At 41.8% G+C, this 20500-nt stretch overlaps 1 protein-coding gene across 3 annotated transcripts in view; it reads right to left on the reverse strand.

Annotated features, from left to right (window-relative positions):
• Positions 1 to 20500, reverse strand: part of ACVR1B (activin A receptor type 1B) — a 54860-nt gene that overhangs the window by 12361 nt on the left and 21999 nt on the right. For all 3 annotated transcript variants that reach the window (XM_029594523.1, XM_029594525.1, XM_029594524.1), the window contains exons 2-3: positions 6403 to 6642; positions 4712 to 4960 (exon numbers count right to left, since the gene is read on the reverse strand). In XM_029594523.1, coding sequence (XP_029450383.1) covers positions 4712 to 4960; positions 6403 to 6642 — 489 coding nt within the window. The remainder of the gene's footprint in view (positions 1 to 4711; positions 4961 to 6402; positions 6643 to 20500) is intronic.

Genomic DNA, 20500 nt, shown 5'->3' on the forward strand with positions numbered 1-20500 from the left:
GCAGCGGACACCCAGGAGAGGTGGCTGTCAGCGGGTTAGGAAAACGGACGCTGAATTTTACGAGCGTCCCTTTTCCTAACCTGTGCACAGCCATGGGTTAGGAAAATGGGCACTCAGTAATTGAGCGTCCCTTTTCCTAATCTGACTGCCAGCACCTTTTGTACACTTTTTTGGGCCACTCAGAAATTAAATGCCTGCTCTAGGCTGGTGTTAATTTCTGAGCGTACAAATGTGCGGATCGGGCATACTTATTTTTTGTATTTGGAGTGAATAGCTAATAGCCTCATCAACATGCATGCCTGTGAAGAGCGCTATTAGTTTCGGGGGGGGGGGGGGGGGGGGGGGTATGGACGCGCTAAACCCCTTATGGTATAAGGGGTTGTGGACGTGCATTTTCACTGTGCTCAGCTGAGCGCGCTTTACTGTATCAGCCTGTATTTTGGCCAATAAAATGAAGCATCACTGACAAGAGCCATGCTGTCTGTTGACCATGTAACCCTACAAACCAATTCTTACACTACTGTTCATATTTTAAACCAGGGGCGGTTAGCCTTTCACCCACCAGGAACCACGAAACCAGAATGCACAGCAGCAGATCGTCTCATCTTTGAGGAACAGGGGGGTAGGGAGGAGAGGAACATCCTACCCCACCCCCCCCAACCCCTTCTTAATGGTTAACTCTCAATCTCCTCTTAGACACCAATCTCTCCTCTCTTACAATCCCCCCCCCCCTTCCAATCTGCTACATCACAGTATACCCTCTCCTCCAAAAAAAAAAAATCTGTTTTCCTGAAAAATGCCACGCACTTATTTGGATTTGCATACAAGAAACGTATGCAAAAACTTCCAAATTTGGAATAGGGGTTTTGTATTTGATCTACATCCCCTGAGGGCAAATAAGGCCAATGCAAGAAAGATTTTGCACCATGTGCAAATATTAGTTCTTGCTGCAAATCTGTCCAGACATATACTACTGTCCTCTGGATTCTGCCATCTGTTTGCTTTACAAAGGAAAGGGAAAAGTACACCATATATGCCTGCAGAGAAGCCAGTCAATCCTGACTACTATGAGTAAAACTAAAACAGCCTCCTCTCTATCGGCAGCCAAAGGGCCCCCAATCTCCACTGCTTGCACGCAGAGCACCTTCTCCCGCCAACATGTGCAGGCTTAGCACCAGGAAGAGAGCTCCAACCTGGATTGGACACACCTAGTTCTGATCCTTTGGAGCTGCAAATCCATCCAAAACCAGAACGGTAAGATTTAAAATGGGTGGTGGGGAGATTAAGCATAGAACAGGGGAGTGTGAGGAATGGCGAGAAGTCCCTTGGTATGCCTTTGCCTACGACCATGTTCAGAACTTATACACCACCATGACCTGAATGCTCATCTTATGCATCATTGCAAGATCAAGCATACAGGAAGCATCGGCCTGCGAGTTCTGAACATGCTCCCAATGCTGGCACAGACAGGGAGCAGCAAAATTCAAAAAAGACTGGAGTTACCTGTAACAGAGATTCTCCAAGGACAGTAGATGGCAGTCCTCATACATAGGTGATGATATCCAATGGAGCTCAGCTTGGAACTCTGACACTAAGCTTCCAGAAGCTTGGAGTATGCTCCACTGGGCATGTGCAGCCTTGGCCACTCCCCCGCATCCCATTCAGAACCCCTCCGTCCATCATACAGCTAAGACTTGGAGAAACCAACTCCAAGGGGACATGGGGGGGGGGGGGGGGTGTTTTGTGAGGACTTGACTTCCAGCTGTCGTCAGAGAATCCCTTACAGATAAGGGAACTTTGAGGATGAGCAGGATGGCAGTTCAGTCTAGCCTGAACACCCCCCCCCACCAAAAAAAACAAAACAAAACCCTCAAAATAGTGTAAATGGACAAGACTGTTTTGGTAGCAATAGGAAAGGGGTGCTCAAACCAGTCCTTGGGCCCACCCACCCAGTCAGGTTTTAAGGGATATCCCTAATGAATATGCAAGAGAAATATTTGCATACATTGAAGACAGTGCATAAGTCTCATGTGCATTCATTAAGGATATCCTGAAACCTTGACTGACTGGGGGGGGGGGGGGGGGGGGGGGAGACACGAGGACTGGGTTTGAGCACCTCTACAATTTGCCACACTAATGTCTATTTTTTTGTTCTGTAATGGCAGTCTGAAACCTGGATTCTACACCTCATACATAAGAACACAAGAACATGCCATACTGGGTCAGACCAAGGGTCCATCAAGCCCAGCATCCTGTCTCCAACAGTGGCCAATCCAAGACATAAGAACCTGGCAAGTACCCAAACATTAAACAGATCCCATGCTACTAATGTGGCAACAAGCAGTGGCTGTTCCCTATTGATTAATAGCAGTTTTATGTACTTCTCCTTCAGGAACTTATCTAAACTTTATTTTAAACCTAGCTACACGAGCTGCCGTAACCAAATCTTCTGGCAACGAATCCCAGAGCTTAATTGTGCACTGAATGAAAAATAATTTTCTCCGATTTGTTTTAAATGTGCTGCTTTTTAACTTCATGGAGTGCCCCCTAGTCCTTGTATTATCCGAAATGGTAAATAATTGTTTTACATGTACCTGTTCAAGTCCTTTCATGACTTTATAGACCTCTATCATATCCCCCTCCAGCCGTCTCTTCTCCAAGTTGAACAGCCCTAACCTTTTTAGCCTTTCCTCATAAGGCCCCAACGCAGAGGATACAGACCTCATGCGGATCAGTAATAGACATGGTCCATGGGCATCGGTGGAAACCAGACAACATCATGAAAAATAACCAGTGAGCGGTTGATGGCTGGCGGCCACAGAGGAGCAACACAAAGGAGACTGACCACAAACAAGGGGAAAAAATGTAATCTACCGCACGATGACTGGGATACCGATCGAAGGAAGAGGGACTCAGCGAGGAACAGCAAAAAAAAACAAAAAAAAAACCACTGACCGGGAAAGTGAAAAACACGTTGAAAAGAGCAGAGCTCCACAAACGGCAAGGCAAGTACTTTGCGGAAAAATCAAGATTGAAGAGGGACCCTGCGTGGACGCGCAGATAGTGGCATGCTGGGCCTGCTCAGTGTGCCAGTCAAATTTCCCGTGCTGAGCTCCACCTGAAGATGTCACCCACATGTGAGGACTACCATCCTGCTTGTACTAGGAGAATTAGTTCACACCCATCGTCTTTTCTCTCCACTAAAAACCTGAAAATTTAAAGAAGGTAAGGAGCAAGTTCTACCTGGCTAGAAAATCTTCAGTTACCCATAGGTGCTGGTATTAGTGCTAACTCACAGGGAAAGTGCTGTCTAACTTGAGACTCCAGTGACATACATATTTTCTCATATTAACTATAGCTTCAAGCAAACAGACAAAAAATCCCCCTAAAGACTCCTCTTTGTGGGAATTAAACCCATCCTGGCCACATTTAACATACATAACTGGTTAGACAATAGAGCTGGCCTGGTAGCTCAATGGCACTGCCAGGTCGAGGGACCTGGGTTCAATTCCCAGCTCGGCTGGGGCTGAGGACGCTGCAGAGCTCACCGTCCCAAGGTTACTGCGCAATGGCAACACCTAATGGTCAGATTTAGGGCCCACGATTGCAGGGTTAGGGAAGGAGCACGATTCCCAGCCATAGACAGTTGCTGCAATAACTAGACTAAAAGGAAGTTGGGAAGGAAATAAGCTAGGCAAACCATCTCCAACAGTTGCAAATGAAGGCTCAGGGCACCAGCATCCCAGCCCTGGGTCTGACTGAGCAGGAGACTGCTGGGTCCAAGACCACAACATTAGAGATACTCCCTCCTTGCAAAACTACAGAACACAAGGCTTGTCAAAGCTCTAACTCGGGGGACAACATCTGTTCCGACACTGGTAAAAATGTAACAGTTCTGCCACCCTACATTTATTACTGGTTTTTTACATGCCTCACAGCCAGTTGCTGGTCAGTGCCTTCTATGCATTCATGCATGCTTAAGCAATATCCAAATGTTTGAATTTCCAATTTTACCATTTGTTTGATGTTCTGCAGGACGCTAACTTTTTGACTGTAAAAGTAGAAAGAAAGGGAGTCAGCTTGCTGAGCAGGATTTTAAGCCTTCCAGGTCTTGGTGTCAATTCTTTTGAGCCGTGGCTCCTTCGCATTTTAGCATGCAGCTGGGTCTTTCCAAGTACGAGTCTGTACCAACAGACTATACCATCACCAGTGCAATTAACTGCACAGAAACTAAGCAGGCGAATGCAAATGCCACAGAGGTGTTCTGGTGACACCACAAAATAGAGAGGGGGCATTAGGGGTTCATCAGTAATCCTAGACACCATAACATAGGGTTTATATTGACATGCATTTCACTTTTTTCTCTAACCTATAGCATCTTAGGAATGCAAACAAAGCTGAAGAGAGCTTAACCAACCAAAACTAGATTGCTTACAGACTTAAAAAATATTGGCCTCACTGAAGAAAAAGAAACACAAGGACTGATTTTTCAACTGTTTCTCATACAAATGTTTTACAGTAAAATCCTACCACAGACAAGCCTCTTTCCTATTCAAAAGTATAGGCAGAAATCAGACACCAATGGAAAACTGCCAATAATCTGTCTGCGTGAATCATCATAAATGCATCTTTCAGCGTTAAATCAACCTGGGCAGCACCTTCAATAAATACAATTGTGACTTCTGGCAAAAATAAAAGCAGGAGTTTCTACCTGAGCCGGATCCAGATGTCGAAAGGTCATAGACCAGATCTTGGAGCGTTTTGTCTTTGGAAATGTACATCTCACATGAGGGATCCTCCATATCCAGTCTTTGTCGATTGTGATACATGCGCTGATGATGATGGAACAGGAAAACTATCACTATCAAAACCACACAAAAGAGGAAAACGGGTCCCGCAATTACAGCCACCAGCTCCACAGGGCCCCAGCTGGAAGCGAGCTCCTCCTCCTTTATGAGGCCTACAGCAGTTTAAGGTCATGGAGTGTGGGCAAAAATAAAAAACACAAAGGAAAGAAAAGACAAAGCAGCCATTAAAAGAAACGGAGCGACTTCACTGTGGATGCATTTAGTTTCTTTTTCAGACATATGACGACAAAACAGTCCGAGACAGACTTGGAGCAGTTGCTATTCCTGGTTTGTTTTGATATTAGTTTAGTGAGTAAAATGTTTTTGTACGATGTTAATTATATAATCATTTTAGAGGTTTTTGGAAGCATTTGTTTTCCATCTTCCCTTGGTTAGATGACATTGCTTATTTGATGCAAAAAAATAATTGCAACCAATTCTATATATATCTTTTCCAAAATACAGAAACCAATGTTAACTTTATAACACACATTAGGAAATGGTTTTCACATGCATCAATCTAATACTCCTACAGAAAATCATACTGCAATGCAAATACCTCAAAGTGTCTTAACTCAAACTTTACAAGCTACAAGTACCACTGTGCCATACGCAGTCTGCTCCAATCACTCCAGCAGCTGCTGGATGTACCCAGTCTCTGCTTCGTCCAACTGCACTTTCTAACACGATCAACTCTTTTTCCCTCCCCGAGTTCCCAGGTAATCTTATTCTGTGATGGACAGGAGTTCATTAAGAATAGGTTAAGAAACAGGAATCGTGTAAGATTTGTCCAGTATATATGTAGTCCTTCTACCAATGTGATGACAACCACATTGTGTTGTTTAAACGATCATAAAGAGATACTACTATCTGTGCTCCTTTGTGACAGATCCAAGGGTCTAAAGTGACCATTACAATATATTGTCCTTCCCCCTCCACCAAATATTAACCCCATCTTATTAATCATGGAGGGCAAAATATTTAGAACATTAAGGCACTAGCCAACATTCCTTTTTTTCAGGCTGCACTGCTTGTGGGGTTTTTTTTTTTTTTTTTAATGCTTTCCTATTTTGTTTACCTAAACTTTTTTTTGTTGTTTTCTCTTTTCTGCTTTTCTTTATTTTTGGGCGGTTTTGCTTCCTCTCTCTCTCTCCTACTTCCAGGCACCTTTCCCACCATTTCCAGCTTCTCCCATGTTTACCTATGTCTTCATGCACTTTCCTCCTTGACCCACAATCCCATCTTCCTCCTCAACTTTTTCTAGTGCTTCCAGGAACTCACCTCCAAGCTTTTGACCTTGCTACCAGGAATTCTTACCCCCTCCCCACCTCCTTCTCATCTTCTTCCTCTCTTCCCTCTACTGAGCTATATAAGCTCAACAATGGTGGCAGCAGCTGGGTCTCTCCCCAGCCTGGAACCAATTGGCAGGATTTTCTTTTTCAGTCCTCTTAATTAGTGTTCACCCAAAAACTTCTACCAAAGGATTTTTTTGAATTCCATGTGGCAGATCATATTCTCCATGAGGTATAACAAAGGTTTGTTATCACATGCTTACCACTGGGCGGCACTAAGTTGACACTGTTGCACATATTAGCAGAACAGCAATATGTATTGCGCAAAGCCTCTAAGCCGAGGCAGTAGAAGGGTTTTCCGGCTGGAATCAGTTCATCTGATGGGATGCATGCCCGGACGTGGTGCATCATCCCCTGGAGATTATAGATGGAAACCATGCAAGCACCATCTGTTTCACATGTGAAGTTTGTATGGACACAACTTGAGCAGACACACGTAAAAACTGTGAAAAAGACAAGAACAATGAGTTACTACAGTAATGCCCCATATGACAGAACTTCACCAAAGCAGGAAACCAAGAGAGACCTGCAGATATTAATGTTAGGAGTTTGGGGGTGGGCAGGAGCTTTGCTGAGACAGCAGATGCGGAAGCCTGCTGCTGCTGCTCTTGGCTAAGCTAACTATACTTGTTGAGGTGTAGTTAACTTTCTTAGGCTGAATACAAACTGAGTGGTAAATCTTCAGAGGGGTAGTTAGTCTGATGTAGCAAAAATGACAAGCGGTTGGCATCTTATAGACTAACCAATTTATTGAGGCATGCGCTTTCGAGAACCAGCTCATGCTTTAATAAACTACTCTATAAAGGTGCCATCTGGTTTAATGTGATTCATATTAATCTGTTTTAATATTAATGAGCTGATTTGCATGCAACATAGCTCATTAATATTTTTTTTTTGTGCTACACAAGTTTTTTCACATTATCAGTAATGTTTAAACAGGTGTTACCACTAGCAGGTGTTAAAATACCTTAGTAAATAGGGGCCAGAAATATAACAAACAGTGGGTAGCAAAACAGACCTATGGAACTTCAGCAGCCAAGACATGTTGCAGACTCTGCAAGTATCTGTTCCTTCCAAGTGTCAGTGAATTATAGGAGGCAGTTTGTCTATATAAACACACAGTGATCCTCCCAGTCACACAGCCCTGGTAGGAGGGAGAGCTAAGCAATATTAATATATCTGATGTCTTCCTGGAGAGCAGCACGAGAAACAATCTCTAGTTTCCTGCAACAACTCAGGAATAATTATGCGGTAACAGTTAAAATTTCTGAAATACTGTGGCAATTCTGCCTGTCTGCATAAGCTGAATAATTCTGCATATAGCAAGTTTGCTTATAAACTGTGTTTTCTGTAGATAGCAAGATGAATTAGACATTACATGTGGGTGTTGTCATCCGGTGGCCCTGGAATTCTCTCCTAGCTAGCTCTACTAAGCAAATGCAGGAACATCCACATGGCTGTTGCCTTGTGAAAGCCTCTTCAGTCAGTATTAGAACTATATCTAGCCATGTAGCTGATTTCCCAGGGAGGTGAGAAATGCAGCGAGCAAAAACATTTTGGATACATTACTCCGTGAGCACTGGGCACTACTTTCCTTTGATACAAAAAGCCCATCCATTTTATGCTCACAGAAACCCAGTTCTTGGAGGAAGCATTAGCTAAGTCCAGCCCTTAAAATAATCAGAATCTACTAACAGCAGTTACAATAAAATGTGTATAAAAAATATTTTCTGCAAGAACATTTAAAACTGCTTTCTGCATGCAAATGAAATAGGTAAAGAGCACACTTCTGTTTAAAATAGAAATGAGGTAAAGAGTTAACCATAATGGCGTAAAAGCCAGTTATAAGTACCATCATTTTCACAAGAATTAAAGTTTCACAATAACTGGACCTTTAAAATACATGCAGACCCTCACCAAATACAGAATAGAAAGGCCATAAAGTATAAATAGAAACGTGCCAACAAAATCTTTACTGGAATCCACAAAACTGACTGTATAATACAAGGCAATGGAAAAACAGAAATACCATCATTCCTTGTAAAAAAATAAAATCGATATATAAAGCCATATTAATAAAAAGAATGACAAAACAGCCAATAGATATCCAATAATTTAAAAATACTTGCATAAATTTGTTTGAATATTTCCCAAATACCAATTTCAAAACATCTGATGAATAAAACATCCAATAATAATAAAAAAAAGGTTCTAATATTTCCCAATAAAATTTTGAAACATCAAATTACACACAATAATTAAAACTAATAAGGATTAAAACATTTCCTGCTCTCCATACCTGGGATCTTTTGATTTCTAGTCACGCTGAGAGTGTTGTGGATTGAGGGAAGCAGGGCTGCGCAAACTTTATCTTCTCTCTCTCTCACACGCGCGCACACACACACATACACGTTCATTCTCTCACACATATGCCTATGTTCTCACACGCTCTCCCTATATGTGACACATAGGCTCTCACAGGCACTCACACAGACACACGCTCGGACTCCTCTTCAGGCCATGGGAGAAGGGGGGGGGGGGGGGGGAGGATGAGCTCCACCGTTGCCCTGCTGTGCGCACTCACGACTACAATAAGCAAATTTGCTTTTTCTATCAATAAACAGGCTGAATTAGCCATTCCATGAGAGGAATCCCAAGCTGAGGGCTGTTTTTTTTAATAGGCCGATACAGAACGGTATGCTCAGCCGAGTGCACCATTTAGCCCCCGTTTGGTCAAATAGGAAGAAGGGAGGAAGCCTTTGATTGGCTGGTGAGGCAGGCAACAGAATGCCCAGGGGTGGGGTGAATAGTTGAACTCCAACGAAGCAAGGCCGCCACAGCCCCTGGCGGTGAAGAGGAAACCCGACCCCGACCGAGGCCACCACGTGAGCCCATTCCTGTGCTGGCGCAAAAAGAAGGCTCGCCGGAGTAAAGCCACGGCGGAACCGGAGCCCATCCCTACAGTGAAGAAAGAATACGTTTTTGGTGAGAGCTTGTGTGTCTGTGTATGAATGGGTGCCTGGGTAAGAGTTGTGTATGTGGGTGTGAGTGGAAGCCTGGGTAAGAGCTTGTGTGAATGGATGCGAGAGCATTTGTGTGTAATTGAAAGCTTGTATATAAAAAGACCATGAGTGTGATTGAGACAGAGACCGAGACTGGTCGTGGGGGTGGGGGGGGGGGGGGGTGTGTGGTGTGTGTGTGTCTCTCTCTCTCTGGTTGTGGGCGCTAAGGAAAAGGACTGCGAGGCCAGAGCTTCAGTAGCCCTTGCTGCTTCTGGTGAGTGCTATTGGCCTGGAAGGGAAAGGAGTAGGAGAGTTGCTGGAGAGGGTAAGTAAAGGTGACTTTTTCAATCTATTTTTCTTGATTGACTGCCATTTTAATTATTGGGTATTATGCGATGTCTGCTGTTTTGAAATATTTTATTGATATTTGGACATGTTTTAATAATTTTTATGAGTTTTTAATTCTTGGATATTATTTTGTTCAGCAGTTGTTTTGTAACATTTTTAGTATAACTTTACAATTATTTCTGTGTGGGGCTCTATAGCAGCTTGGCTTATTCTGTTTTCCCAATAGGAAATGTATTAGTGTTTAGGGCCTGGTTTAATAGTTGTATTTCTTAGATAGGGTTGTTACTGTTTGAGTGTGTTCCATAATGCAGGTGTAACTTTGTGCGGGTTAATTTGTGTGCATTATTGCAAATCTTGAGAGTCTGTTAGGTGCTATATTTCTCTTTCCATTTCTCCAGGTTCGCACTGCATGCAGAGTGGCTTTTTTGGTTTTCCATTCCAGTTTCTGTCTCCAAATTTATAATTTGTGTTTTTTCTGTACTTGGTGAAGGGTGTGTGACCGAGGTGAGGTATTTTACTAGCATGTAGGCATTTGTATCAATCTTATTTGTTGTGTTTTCTCAATAGGTTATGCATTAGTGGTAAATTACTGTCTTTTCATAAGGAAGGCTATTTTGCCGGTAGTACAAGGAGTTTGTTTTGCTTTTACTGGGATGTCATCAGAACCAGAATATCTTTTTTTGTATGGCGAGTTGTACAGGGTAATGCCCTAGATCTGCTCTGTACTCATTGCTGGGGGTTGAGGGGATTCCTGTGGATGCAGAGTGCATGTTTACATTTAGCCCCTTGATGGTCACATGTTCAGTGTGTCACGCATGTGAGAGTCATCTGTCAGGTGTGCCCTGGCCAAAAAAAAGTTTGAGAACCACTGGTATAGGGCATGCTCAGTGTGCCTAGTCAAAGTTCTAGAAACTCTGACATAACTTTTCCACATCTGGGCTCCATCTGATGATGTCACCCATGTGTGAGGGCTACCATCCTGCTTGTCCTCGAAGAAAATAAATTACACCTAAGCATGGTTTTAAACATATCCCACAAGTGTGAGAGATACAGATCTGGAAGATGCAGAGCATCGATAAGGGTATCTCTCACTAGAGCTCCAAATTTCACATCGCCAATTAATGATAAATTGATTTGCCATGTTCTTATTCCACTGGCAACTCAAAAAGACAGCAAGAGAAATAGCCTGGTAATCTGAAATTCAGCATGGTAGTATATTACAATCTCGATCATAGCTGAGGCTACAGAAGAACATAAATAGATATACAAGACAAATTTACTGATTCAGGAACAAAACAAAAAATTCTGGCGCATGCTTTAAAAAAAAAAAAAAAAAAAAGCTGCCTCCACTATTAATAAAAGTAGAAGTCCGAAAGGATAATTTAGATAGTTTCTGAATTTCAAAACTACTTTGAAATGTTATATGTAGAGCAGAAGAAGTTTCAGATCAAGAGATTAAGTTCTTTTTTTATAGCACTTCACTTCCTAGAGTGTCTGAAGAGCATTCTGAAGCTTTGGCTGCCAATATTATACATTTTGAAGTCTCCCAAATTATTAAATCTCTCTCTCAAGTTATTAACTCTCTCCCCTTAGGCAACAGTCCAGGTTCAGATGGCTATCACCTGTTTTTATGGGCCTATTTTCTTGAGGTTCTATAGACTTGGGTCTATAGGAAAAAATGCATAGTAAATAGGGTCCCTTAGGAGGCGTATTTATCAAAATGCGCTAATGCATACTGTTAGTAAACAGGCTCCATTGAGATTAATGGCGCCTACTAACATCACAAAATTTGATAACTAGTCCTCTTAGTGAGCTATTTAACTTCCTTATGACTCCCCCTGCTACCTTTGGAATGATCCACAAACAGGGATAAATTAGAATGCAGCTCCTATCAAGCAATTTCACTTATTAATACAAATATAAAATCCTAGCAAAGGCTCTGCAGCTTAGACTTGAATGTATAATAAAATATTTAATAAACCATGATCATATCAGTTTTACAAAGTAACAGATCTTCTGCCCACAATACCCACAGGCTAAATATTTTGCATTTATCTAAAGAACAACCTAAACCAGGGCTATTTCCTTTGATGTTGATAAATACCCACTTAAGGCAGTCAAAAGTGTTACGTTTGAAATACTGGACAGGTTTGGCTCTCTTTCAAGCCTTATTGCCTGGGTGTAAGCAATGTACTTTAATTCCAGAGTTAAAATATTAACTAAATGATGCCATCTTCCCTGTATTTCCCATATATACCGGCTTAGGTTGTCCCTTTTCTCCCTTATTATTCAATTTAGTTCTGTAACCCCTGACACACTAAGTTTGAACTTGCCCACTTTATCTGAGTTCAAAATTTGATATTCCATGCACAAAACTTCACTGTATGCCGACGACATGCTATTTCTTACAAACACCAAAACATTCAATGCAGAATTAAGACTAATTAGCAGCCTGTAATGGTTAGGTATAATGTCTACTGCCCAGTAGACACCACATTGGAGACCAGTAATAATTTAATTCTGCTGTAATTGGAATTTGCCATTTCCACATATATACACACACACAGAAACATATTCAGGGCTTAATTTGTAGATAAAAAGGAAGTGGAAAAGTGTTGAGTGGGCAGGGGGAACAGGGAGAGTTGGACAAGGGCAGGTGTGAACTCTTGTCTCCTAAACAAACACACTCCCTCATCCTTACTCCAGTGCTCAACCCTCAGCTATTTTTCCATCAATGCTCAGTAAGCATTGATCGGTGAAGGACAACAGAGGTTGAACACTGTTGGGGGCTGCGGATGGAGGGTCACTGAGGTGAGGAAGAGGGAATGGGGCCTCACTCCTTACCCTCCCCCTCCTGTGAACCTGGTTTTCCATCCCAAGCCCCCACCCCCTATGAATATTAGAGGGGTTCTAGAGCCTCCAATTCTCACCCAGAATCCCTGATGTATTGTCAAAAAGGACTTTCAGGGGATCAACAAGGTCTTAGCTAAATTCTTGAGGCAGGGGCATAAACCAAAACAGACTACAAATCAGTTAACGGGTACCTGGGAAAGGGATGCTAAATCGGACTCTCTGATTTGGAGCAATATAATTGGGCACGTCAGATACAAACTCATTAAGCATTGGCTTTAGGGTATGGAATATTGTACTCCCTTGGATATAGAAAAAGCGTTTAATTTCACTGCTGCATCTTTGCTTTTTATTGCATGCAAGAGGTGTGGACTTGCAGCCCTCTGTTAAAGATGGGGAAGAAATCTTGGCTGAATCTTTGTTAATAATTGAGGCATTCCTCTGCAATTTCTCTTTATCTGCCGATTCAGAGTAATCAATCCTTTTTGCCAGGGATGCAATATAGAGTTTCTGATTTGTGGCGGTCTAAAAGGTATCATGCTGCTTAGGCAGGTAGTAGGTACGGCTGGACAAATGTTATCCTTTCAAGATTTATGGTAAGAATTTGATTTAATACCCAAAGACAATTTTGCTTACATGCAGTTTCAACACCACGTTCATAGTGTGGGAGCCATATATTTAAAGAGTTTTTGTGACTGAGTGGGGAATTTTTTCAGATTGAGGATTATAGGAAAGTACGGATTTATAGGGTACATAAGTCTTTGCTGAATATTCATTCACCCCGGCTTTGAATTCTCTACTTGATAAGTGGAATAGAGAGCCATCAATTGTGCTTACATCAATTGTGCTTACAATTGAACACAAGTTTCAAACATTAAAACATTAAGAGAACATTAAAACAGGCTTATATATTTCCAGCTAGAGCCTATAGTGCCAGTTTTGTAGACACCGATGTTTGTCAAAAATGCAAGAAGGCTTGAGGGACGCTGGGTCATGTTTTCTGGGCATGTGATGTAATTAAATTCTGGGAATGGATTAAAGATTTGAGCAAATTCTTGAACAAAACATCTTTCCTACCAGAGTGGGGTCCTAGGTGATAACCCCACTTCATTCAAAATCCAAGGTAAAGGTAATAGGCTTTTACGTAAAGCTTGTTTGGTGGGGGGAAGAGAGTATTATTATTATGATGTGGAAAGATGAGAAAGCTCCTTCCTTTTGGGGTTGGAGGAATTATGGGTCAAATTTAATGTTAATGGAAAAAAACAGCAATGGGTTGGCTGATTTAAACGTCAATGAGACTTTTTGGAGGTTTGGGATTCATATCTTCAGATTTTGTCTGTTAGGGTCCACAGTGCTGAGTTAAGACTATTCCAAAGGATAGAACATTTAACAGCTTTATTATATTAGTGACCGGGCATTGCCAAGTAAAAGTATTATCATTGGTTCGAACTGATGCTTTTCTTAGTTATATTTTATTTTTTCTTTTAATATGCCATCTCCTCTTGATTATAATGGTAAACTAGTTGGAAATGGGTGTGTTTGGGAATGGGAGGAAGGGAGAGAGGATACAGTCGTTCTTTTGTGTGTGTATATGCTGTACTTGATGACAATGGGGGGGATATTAAAATGTATATATTGTTTCATATTGTATGCAGTGAGTGCAAAGGTTACCACAAACTACATATACTGTTGATTTCTCTAACAAACAGTTTGAACATTAACAATGGAACATTCTAACTGTACATGAATCCTTACAAACATGTCCAAGTTTTGCTAAAACAAGAAGCTGGAATCTTAGAAATTTTTTTTGTTAGGAAATTGATCCCTTACCTTCTGGCCAGTTCCCCTGCAGAAAATGTGTGGTATGTTTCAATGACTTACAACTTCATCAGCGGCGGATTCACGATGATGTCGGACCGGCTCAGGTATTCGCCGCCCAGGCCACATCACATGGTCTGCAGAGCGCGGCTCTGTCACGGCCGTGCACGGCAGACCACATGACTGGAGCGATCGGCCCACCAGGGGATGCCTGATTCCCCGATAGGCCAATCCGCCCCCTGAACTTCATCAATTTAAGCATCCCAGTCTACCTATTATACATGACCTTCATGGTCATTTCACTTGCAACACAACGCAAGTGATTTATGCAATTCTATATCCTTGTTTAAAAATCTATACCGACATACAAAAAGGTCTATTAAGACATGCATCATTCAAGACGCGAGCTGTATTCGCTAAAAGAAATTTGAGGCACCTTTAGTGCAGCACTGGGCACAATATAATTACACTACCGAACAATTAACTTTTTTTTTTTTTTTATAATTCAGTGGATTGTGCTCAGTAGAAGAGGCAACATATCACATCTTTTGCAAAGCAGAGAACAGTATATTTAAGTGGAATACAATTTACCCCTGGGGTCTTAAAGCAATTGAATGGGAAGCTTTTTATTAAAGAAGCCTTGTTAACCTAGATTGTGTGCCAATACAGCTGGGTTGTTTGAATGACCGGTACAATTAAAGCGAGTTTCCGGTCATTTAAGTTGCTTGACATTGTGTTTGGAAATGCTGACAAGAACCACTCTGCATTTGTGGTAAGAAAAATGTTTACAGTTTCTGTTCATGAGTGTATGTATTTAAGTTAGATTTCAACAAGAAAGTATATAATGCAGGAATATACGTTTCCTTTATAGTGTCAACATGCACTCTAAGGACTAAAACCGCTCTGTGTAAATGGCATGCTGTGATACCACATGAATACTGTGATACCACCTTACTCTTATCAAAGGTTTGAATTTAATACATTAATTAGAACATACACACACACACCCCTGCATGCAAGAATCCATTTTTTTTTACACAGAATGTTGATTGCCATAACCCAGATCCTTCTTGTTCTTGCCTTTTGACATTCAAAAAGAAGCTAAAGACTTGGCTATTCACCCAAGCCTTCCCTGAGAGCTAAACCTTTATGTAGCAATAGACGGTATCCCGACCATTGTACATATGTTTCACAGTTTGTATCTTGTTGCAGTTAATCGTGTTTATGATTGTCTCCATAAAAGTTCTTTGTAAACCTGTTCCAATGTAACTCGCCCCTGAGGCGACTGTGCAGTTCCATGTAAACCGGTGCAATATGTATTGTATACAGGAACATCGGTATATAAAAACTAAAAATAAATAATCACTAATCACTCCCAGTTCTCAATTCCATACTGCATTTAGATGGGATAGTATCTCCATAAAGCATCAAAATCACGGAACATATAGAAAGGCATGGTTTAACGGAACAAAGTCAGCATGGCTTTACCCAAGGCAAGTCTTGCCTCACAAATCTGCTTCTCTTTTTTGAAGGAGTTAATAAACATGTGGATAAAGGTGAACCGGTAGATGTTGTATACTTGGATTTTCAGAAGGCGTTTGACAAAGTTCCTCATGAGAGGCTTCTAGGAAAAGTAAAATGTCATGGGATAGGTGGCGATGTCCTTTCGTGGATTGCAAACTGGCTAAAAGACAGGAAACAGAGTAGGATTAAATGGGCAATTTTCTCAGTGGAAGGGAGTGGACAGTGGAGTGCCTCAGGGATCTGTATTGAGACCCTTACTTTTCAATATATTTATAAATGATCTGGAAAGAAATACGACGAGTGAGAATCAAATTTGCAGATGATGCAAAATTGTTCAGAATAGTTAAATCACAAGCAGATTGTGATAAATTGCAGGAAGACCTTGTGAGACTGGAAAATTGGGCATCCAAATGGCAGATGAAATTTAATGTGGATAAGTGCAAGGTGATGCATATAGGGAAAAATAACCCATGCTATAGTTACACAATGTTAGGTTCCATATTAGGTGCTACAATCCAAGAAAGAGATCTAGGCGTCATAGTGGATAACACATTGAAATAGTCAGTTCAGTGTGCTGCAGCAGTCAAAAAAGCAAACAGAATGTTGGGAATTATTAGAAAGGGAATGGTGAATAAAACGGAAAATGTCATAATGCCTCTGTATCGCTCCATGGTGACACGCACCTTGAATACTGTGTACAATTCTGGTCGCCACATCTCAAGAAAGATATAATTGCGATGGAGAAGGTACAGAGAAGGGCTACCAAAATGATAAGGGGAATGGAACAGCTCTCCTATGAGGAAAGACTAAAGAGGTTAGAACTTTTCAGCTTGGAGAAGAGACGGCAGAGGGGGGATATGATAGAGGTGTTTAAAATTATGAGAGGTCTAGAACGGGTAGATGTGAATCGGTTATTTACTCTTTCGGATAATAGAAAGACTAGGGGGCACTCCATGAAGTTAGCATGTGCACATTTAAAACTAAATCGGAGAAAGTTTTTTTTTTACTCAACACACAATTAAATTCTGGAATTTGTTGCCAGAGGATGTGGTTAGTGCAGTTAGTATAGCTGGGTTTAAAAAAGGATTGGATAAGTTCTTGGAGGAGAGGTCCATTGCCTGCTATTAATTAAGTTGACTTAGAAAATAGCCACTGCTATTACTAGCAACAGTAACATGGAAAAGACTTCGTTTTTGGGTACTAGCCAGGTTCTTATGGCCTGGATTGGCCACTATTGGAAACAGGATGCTGGGCTTGATGGACCCTTCGTCTGACCCAGTATGGCATCTTCTTATGTTCTTAGCATTTGATAAATTGTAGACATTGTCTTTCTCTGTGTTATGCATAAGCTTCCAGTGCATTATGATTAATGTTATGAGCCTTTATAAAGTTAAAAAAAAAAGTTCCAAAATTCGTGTCCCTCTAAAGTGTGGGACCCTGTGTGATTGCCCAGCTAGTCACATCCAAGGCCACCAGTGCTAGAAGTGGGGGAAACCCGGAGGCAACTCTTAACCATAGTTCATGCAGTACTTGACTACTATATAACAAAAAAGTGCAAGAAAATAGAAAACATTACACATTAATACACGTCTTCATCATGAAAGCTGCCAATATATAGGAAGCATGATCTTTCAGGACAGGATAAAAGGAAATAAATAAATGAGGCAACATAAAAATATACAAAGGACCCATTTGTAAAGGCAAGAAATGTGACATTGTCAGAGATGTTAAGTTTCCCCATCTCTGAGGAATTTACAAGCATGTGCATGCATGCCTGCAAAGTGAAATTTTGAATAGCATGTAAAACATTCTTTACAGGGAATCCAAGAGTTGGAGTTACTATATGAAACTATTCCTGAAAGTATACACAGAGCACTTTGTCTATTGTATTTGCCCCAATGCAAAAAAATAAGAGGCATCGCCCAATCAGAATGTCCTTACCCAAAACATACTGGCTGATCCCTATGGGCTCTTTGGCCCAAATCCTTATATACACACTCTCTCTCTCTCCACTAGGCATTAGCAGTCAGATACAGAATGCAGCACAGTCAATTTTTCCATCCACTTCAGCTTGTATGTTTCAAAACTGGATAGGTATAGCAAGTTTGCTTACCTGAAAACAGGGCTGTCCACAGTCATCAGAATGAATCAGCCATAATGCATGGGCAATGTCAATCAACAGCACCAACATGGACTCAGTAAAGGTTAAATTCCACACTGCTTTGTAAGCCCCTCAGTTTATTCCAAAGTTTAAGCTATAGCGAGGTAGTCAACTTTAAGGAGCAAGACAGGTATTATGTATGATTGATTATTCTACTGTCTACGGAGAACCCTGTTTAAATGGTAAGCAGTCTTGTTTTCTCCGTTGATTAAGCAGGCATGAATCAGCCATAACAGGTGGGGAGTCCCAAGCAGAGTAATTACTGAATAGACAACTCTGACCCCATCAATGGAAAATGGACTATGCTGTGAACAAGCTGTGCAAAAACTGCTTGCCCAAAGTTACTGTCTTTTCAGGATATGCTGTCTAGACAGCAGTGAGACGCAAAGGTGGGCACTGACGACCAATTGCCCATGTCTTCAATGGAAGTACTCTCAGATGAGTCACTGACATCACCATGGCTCTCATTTGATAAACCTTGACAGAGTAATCTATAAACCAGCTAGCCATCACATACTCTGCAATACAGTCCACTAGTTAACTGGAGTTTCCGATCTACTGGGATCAAAGGAAAAACAGTTTAAAGTCTCAATGGTGTGGATGTGTCCTCTTTAGGTAGTATGCCATGGCTCTCTTGCAGTCCAAGGAGTGGAGAGCCCATTCTGCTTTGTGAATACAGAGTCTTGGAATGCAAATACAACTTTTGGAAGGAACTTGGTGTGAGTTCACAGAACCATGCTATTGTGCAAAAAACTGCAGGAATGGCAAATACATAATCAGATCCTGTTATCTGTTTATTATCCATGACCAGGCGATAGCCACGAGAAACACCACTTTCTAGGTGAGGAACTTCAAAAGTCCACAGACTCAAGAGGCTCAAAGGGAGGTTTTAGGAGTTGAGCTAGGCCTATGTTGAGATCCCAAGGCAGTGGAGGTTTACTAGCTGGAATGTCACAGGCCTTTCATAAAACTTAGATACTAAGAGGGTGAAGGAAAAAAAAAAAAAAGAGCCCCCTCCACCTGCTGGTGATACACTAATGGTGCAGAGATAAACCTTGACTGAAGAGGTGCTAAGATCTGAGGATGAGAGGAATAGCAGATACTGAAGCAAGTCTAATTAGGCCACAGGAGAAAGGATCCACACCATACAAAAAAAAACAAACCCCAGGAACACAAAAAAAAACAAACAAAAAAACTGTAGGATCTTCTGGTTGAAGCTTTCTAGCTGAAATCAACATGCCCTCCACCTCATTTGGAAGGAGGATACCACTACATGCTCAACATCCACACAGTGGATGCCAGCGATGATAGGTTTGGAAGTCAAGCCTGCCGTCTTCCTCTGCAATGAGAGTCAAAGACATTCCTAATAGGGTCAAAGACTGAATTGTAAGACATATGAGATATTATACTTTCCAGTGCTATAAGGATTATCTTCACTTTACCCTAAAGTGCCTTCTGAAAATGAGAGGAATTGGCAGGTACAGAGAGTAGACTGCCACTCCAGTCTAGAATCAGGAGCAGATCTATAGTTGCTCAGATGCATGAAACAAAACTTCAACCTGTTTAGTCTGAGGAAAACATGTTGCTCACCAGCAATTCAACATGTTGTCTGTGACTCCTTGATTCAAGGATCGCTCTTGCGGTCACAGCACTGCTGACGCAGTCTGCCCAAGTATTCTGGATTCCTAGAAGATAGGTCACTTGGAGATGAGGGTTTTGATGGCTGGCTCATGACCAGATTTGAAGGGTCTTCTCGCACTGGGCACACAAGCATGTGTCTATTTATGCAGAACACCTGGTTGTCTGTCTGGATTAATATTCCCTTGCCTAAGAGCAGGTAAGAGAAAGACCATAGAGCATATCAGAAGGCTTGCAGCTCCAGAAGACTGATCTGCAGATGATTCTCTGCTACAGACCATGTCTCTTGGGTCTACACTGCACTGGTGTATACACTCCACCCCTTGATGGAGGCTTCTTTAGACAAGGTCACATGATGTGCTGGGACATGCAGAGAAAGACCCACTTTTAGAATTTCTGGATTCATCCATCACTGAAGGGATGCTCTATTATTGGTGGTTGCAGATATCTGGAGGGGTAACAATTGGTTGCAAATAAGTTAGAAACTACATGTACTGCTTCAGCAATTTGACCCAGAAAGCAAATGTTGCTTACCTGATGTAACAGGTGTTCTCACAGGACAGCAGGATGTTAGTCCTCACAAATGGGTGACATCGATGATGGAGCCCACCACGGAAAAACTTCTGTCAAAGTTTCAGAAACTTTGACTGGCCCCTACTGGGCATGCCCAGCACGGCACCAACCCTGCAGCCAGCAGGGGTCTCCCTTCAGTCTGATTTTCAAAGCTACAGGCAGTGCCGAAAAATAAAAGAAAACGAACCCAACACCGCGGGGTGGCGGGCGGGTTTCGTGAGGACTAACATCCTGCTGTCCTGTGAGAACACCTGTTACATCAGGTAAGCAACATTTGCTTTCTCACAGGACAGGCAGGATGGTTGTCCTCACAAATGGGTGAGTACCGAGCTGAGGATGTCCTGACTTGCACCAAATGCACCCAACAATGTGCAACAGGCACAACAA

Source organism: Rhinatrema bivittatum, chromosome 3, assembly GCF_901001135.1.
Source record: "Rhinatrema bivittatum chromosome 3, aRhiBiv1.1, whole genome shotgun sequence".
Lineage (NCBI taxonomy): Eukaryota > Metazoa > Chordata > Amphibia > Gymnophiona > Rhinatrematidae > Rhinatrema > Rhinatrema bivittatum.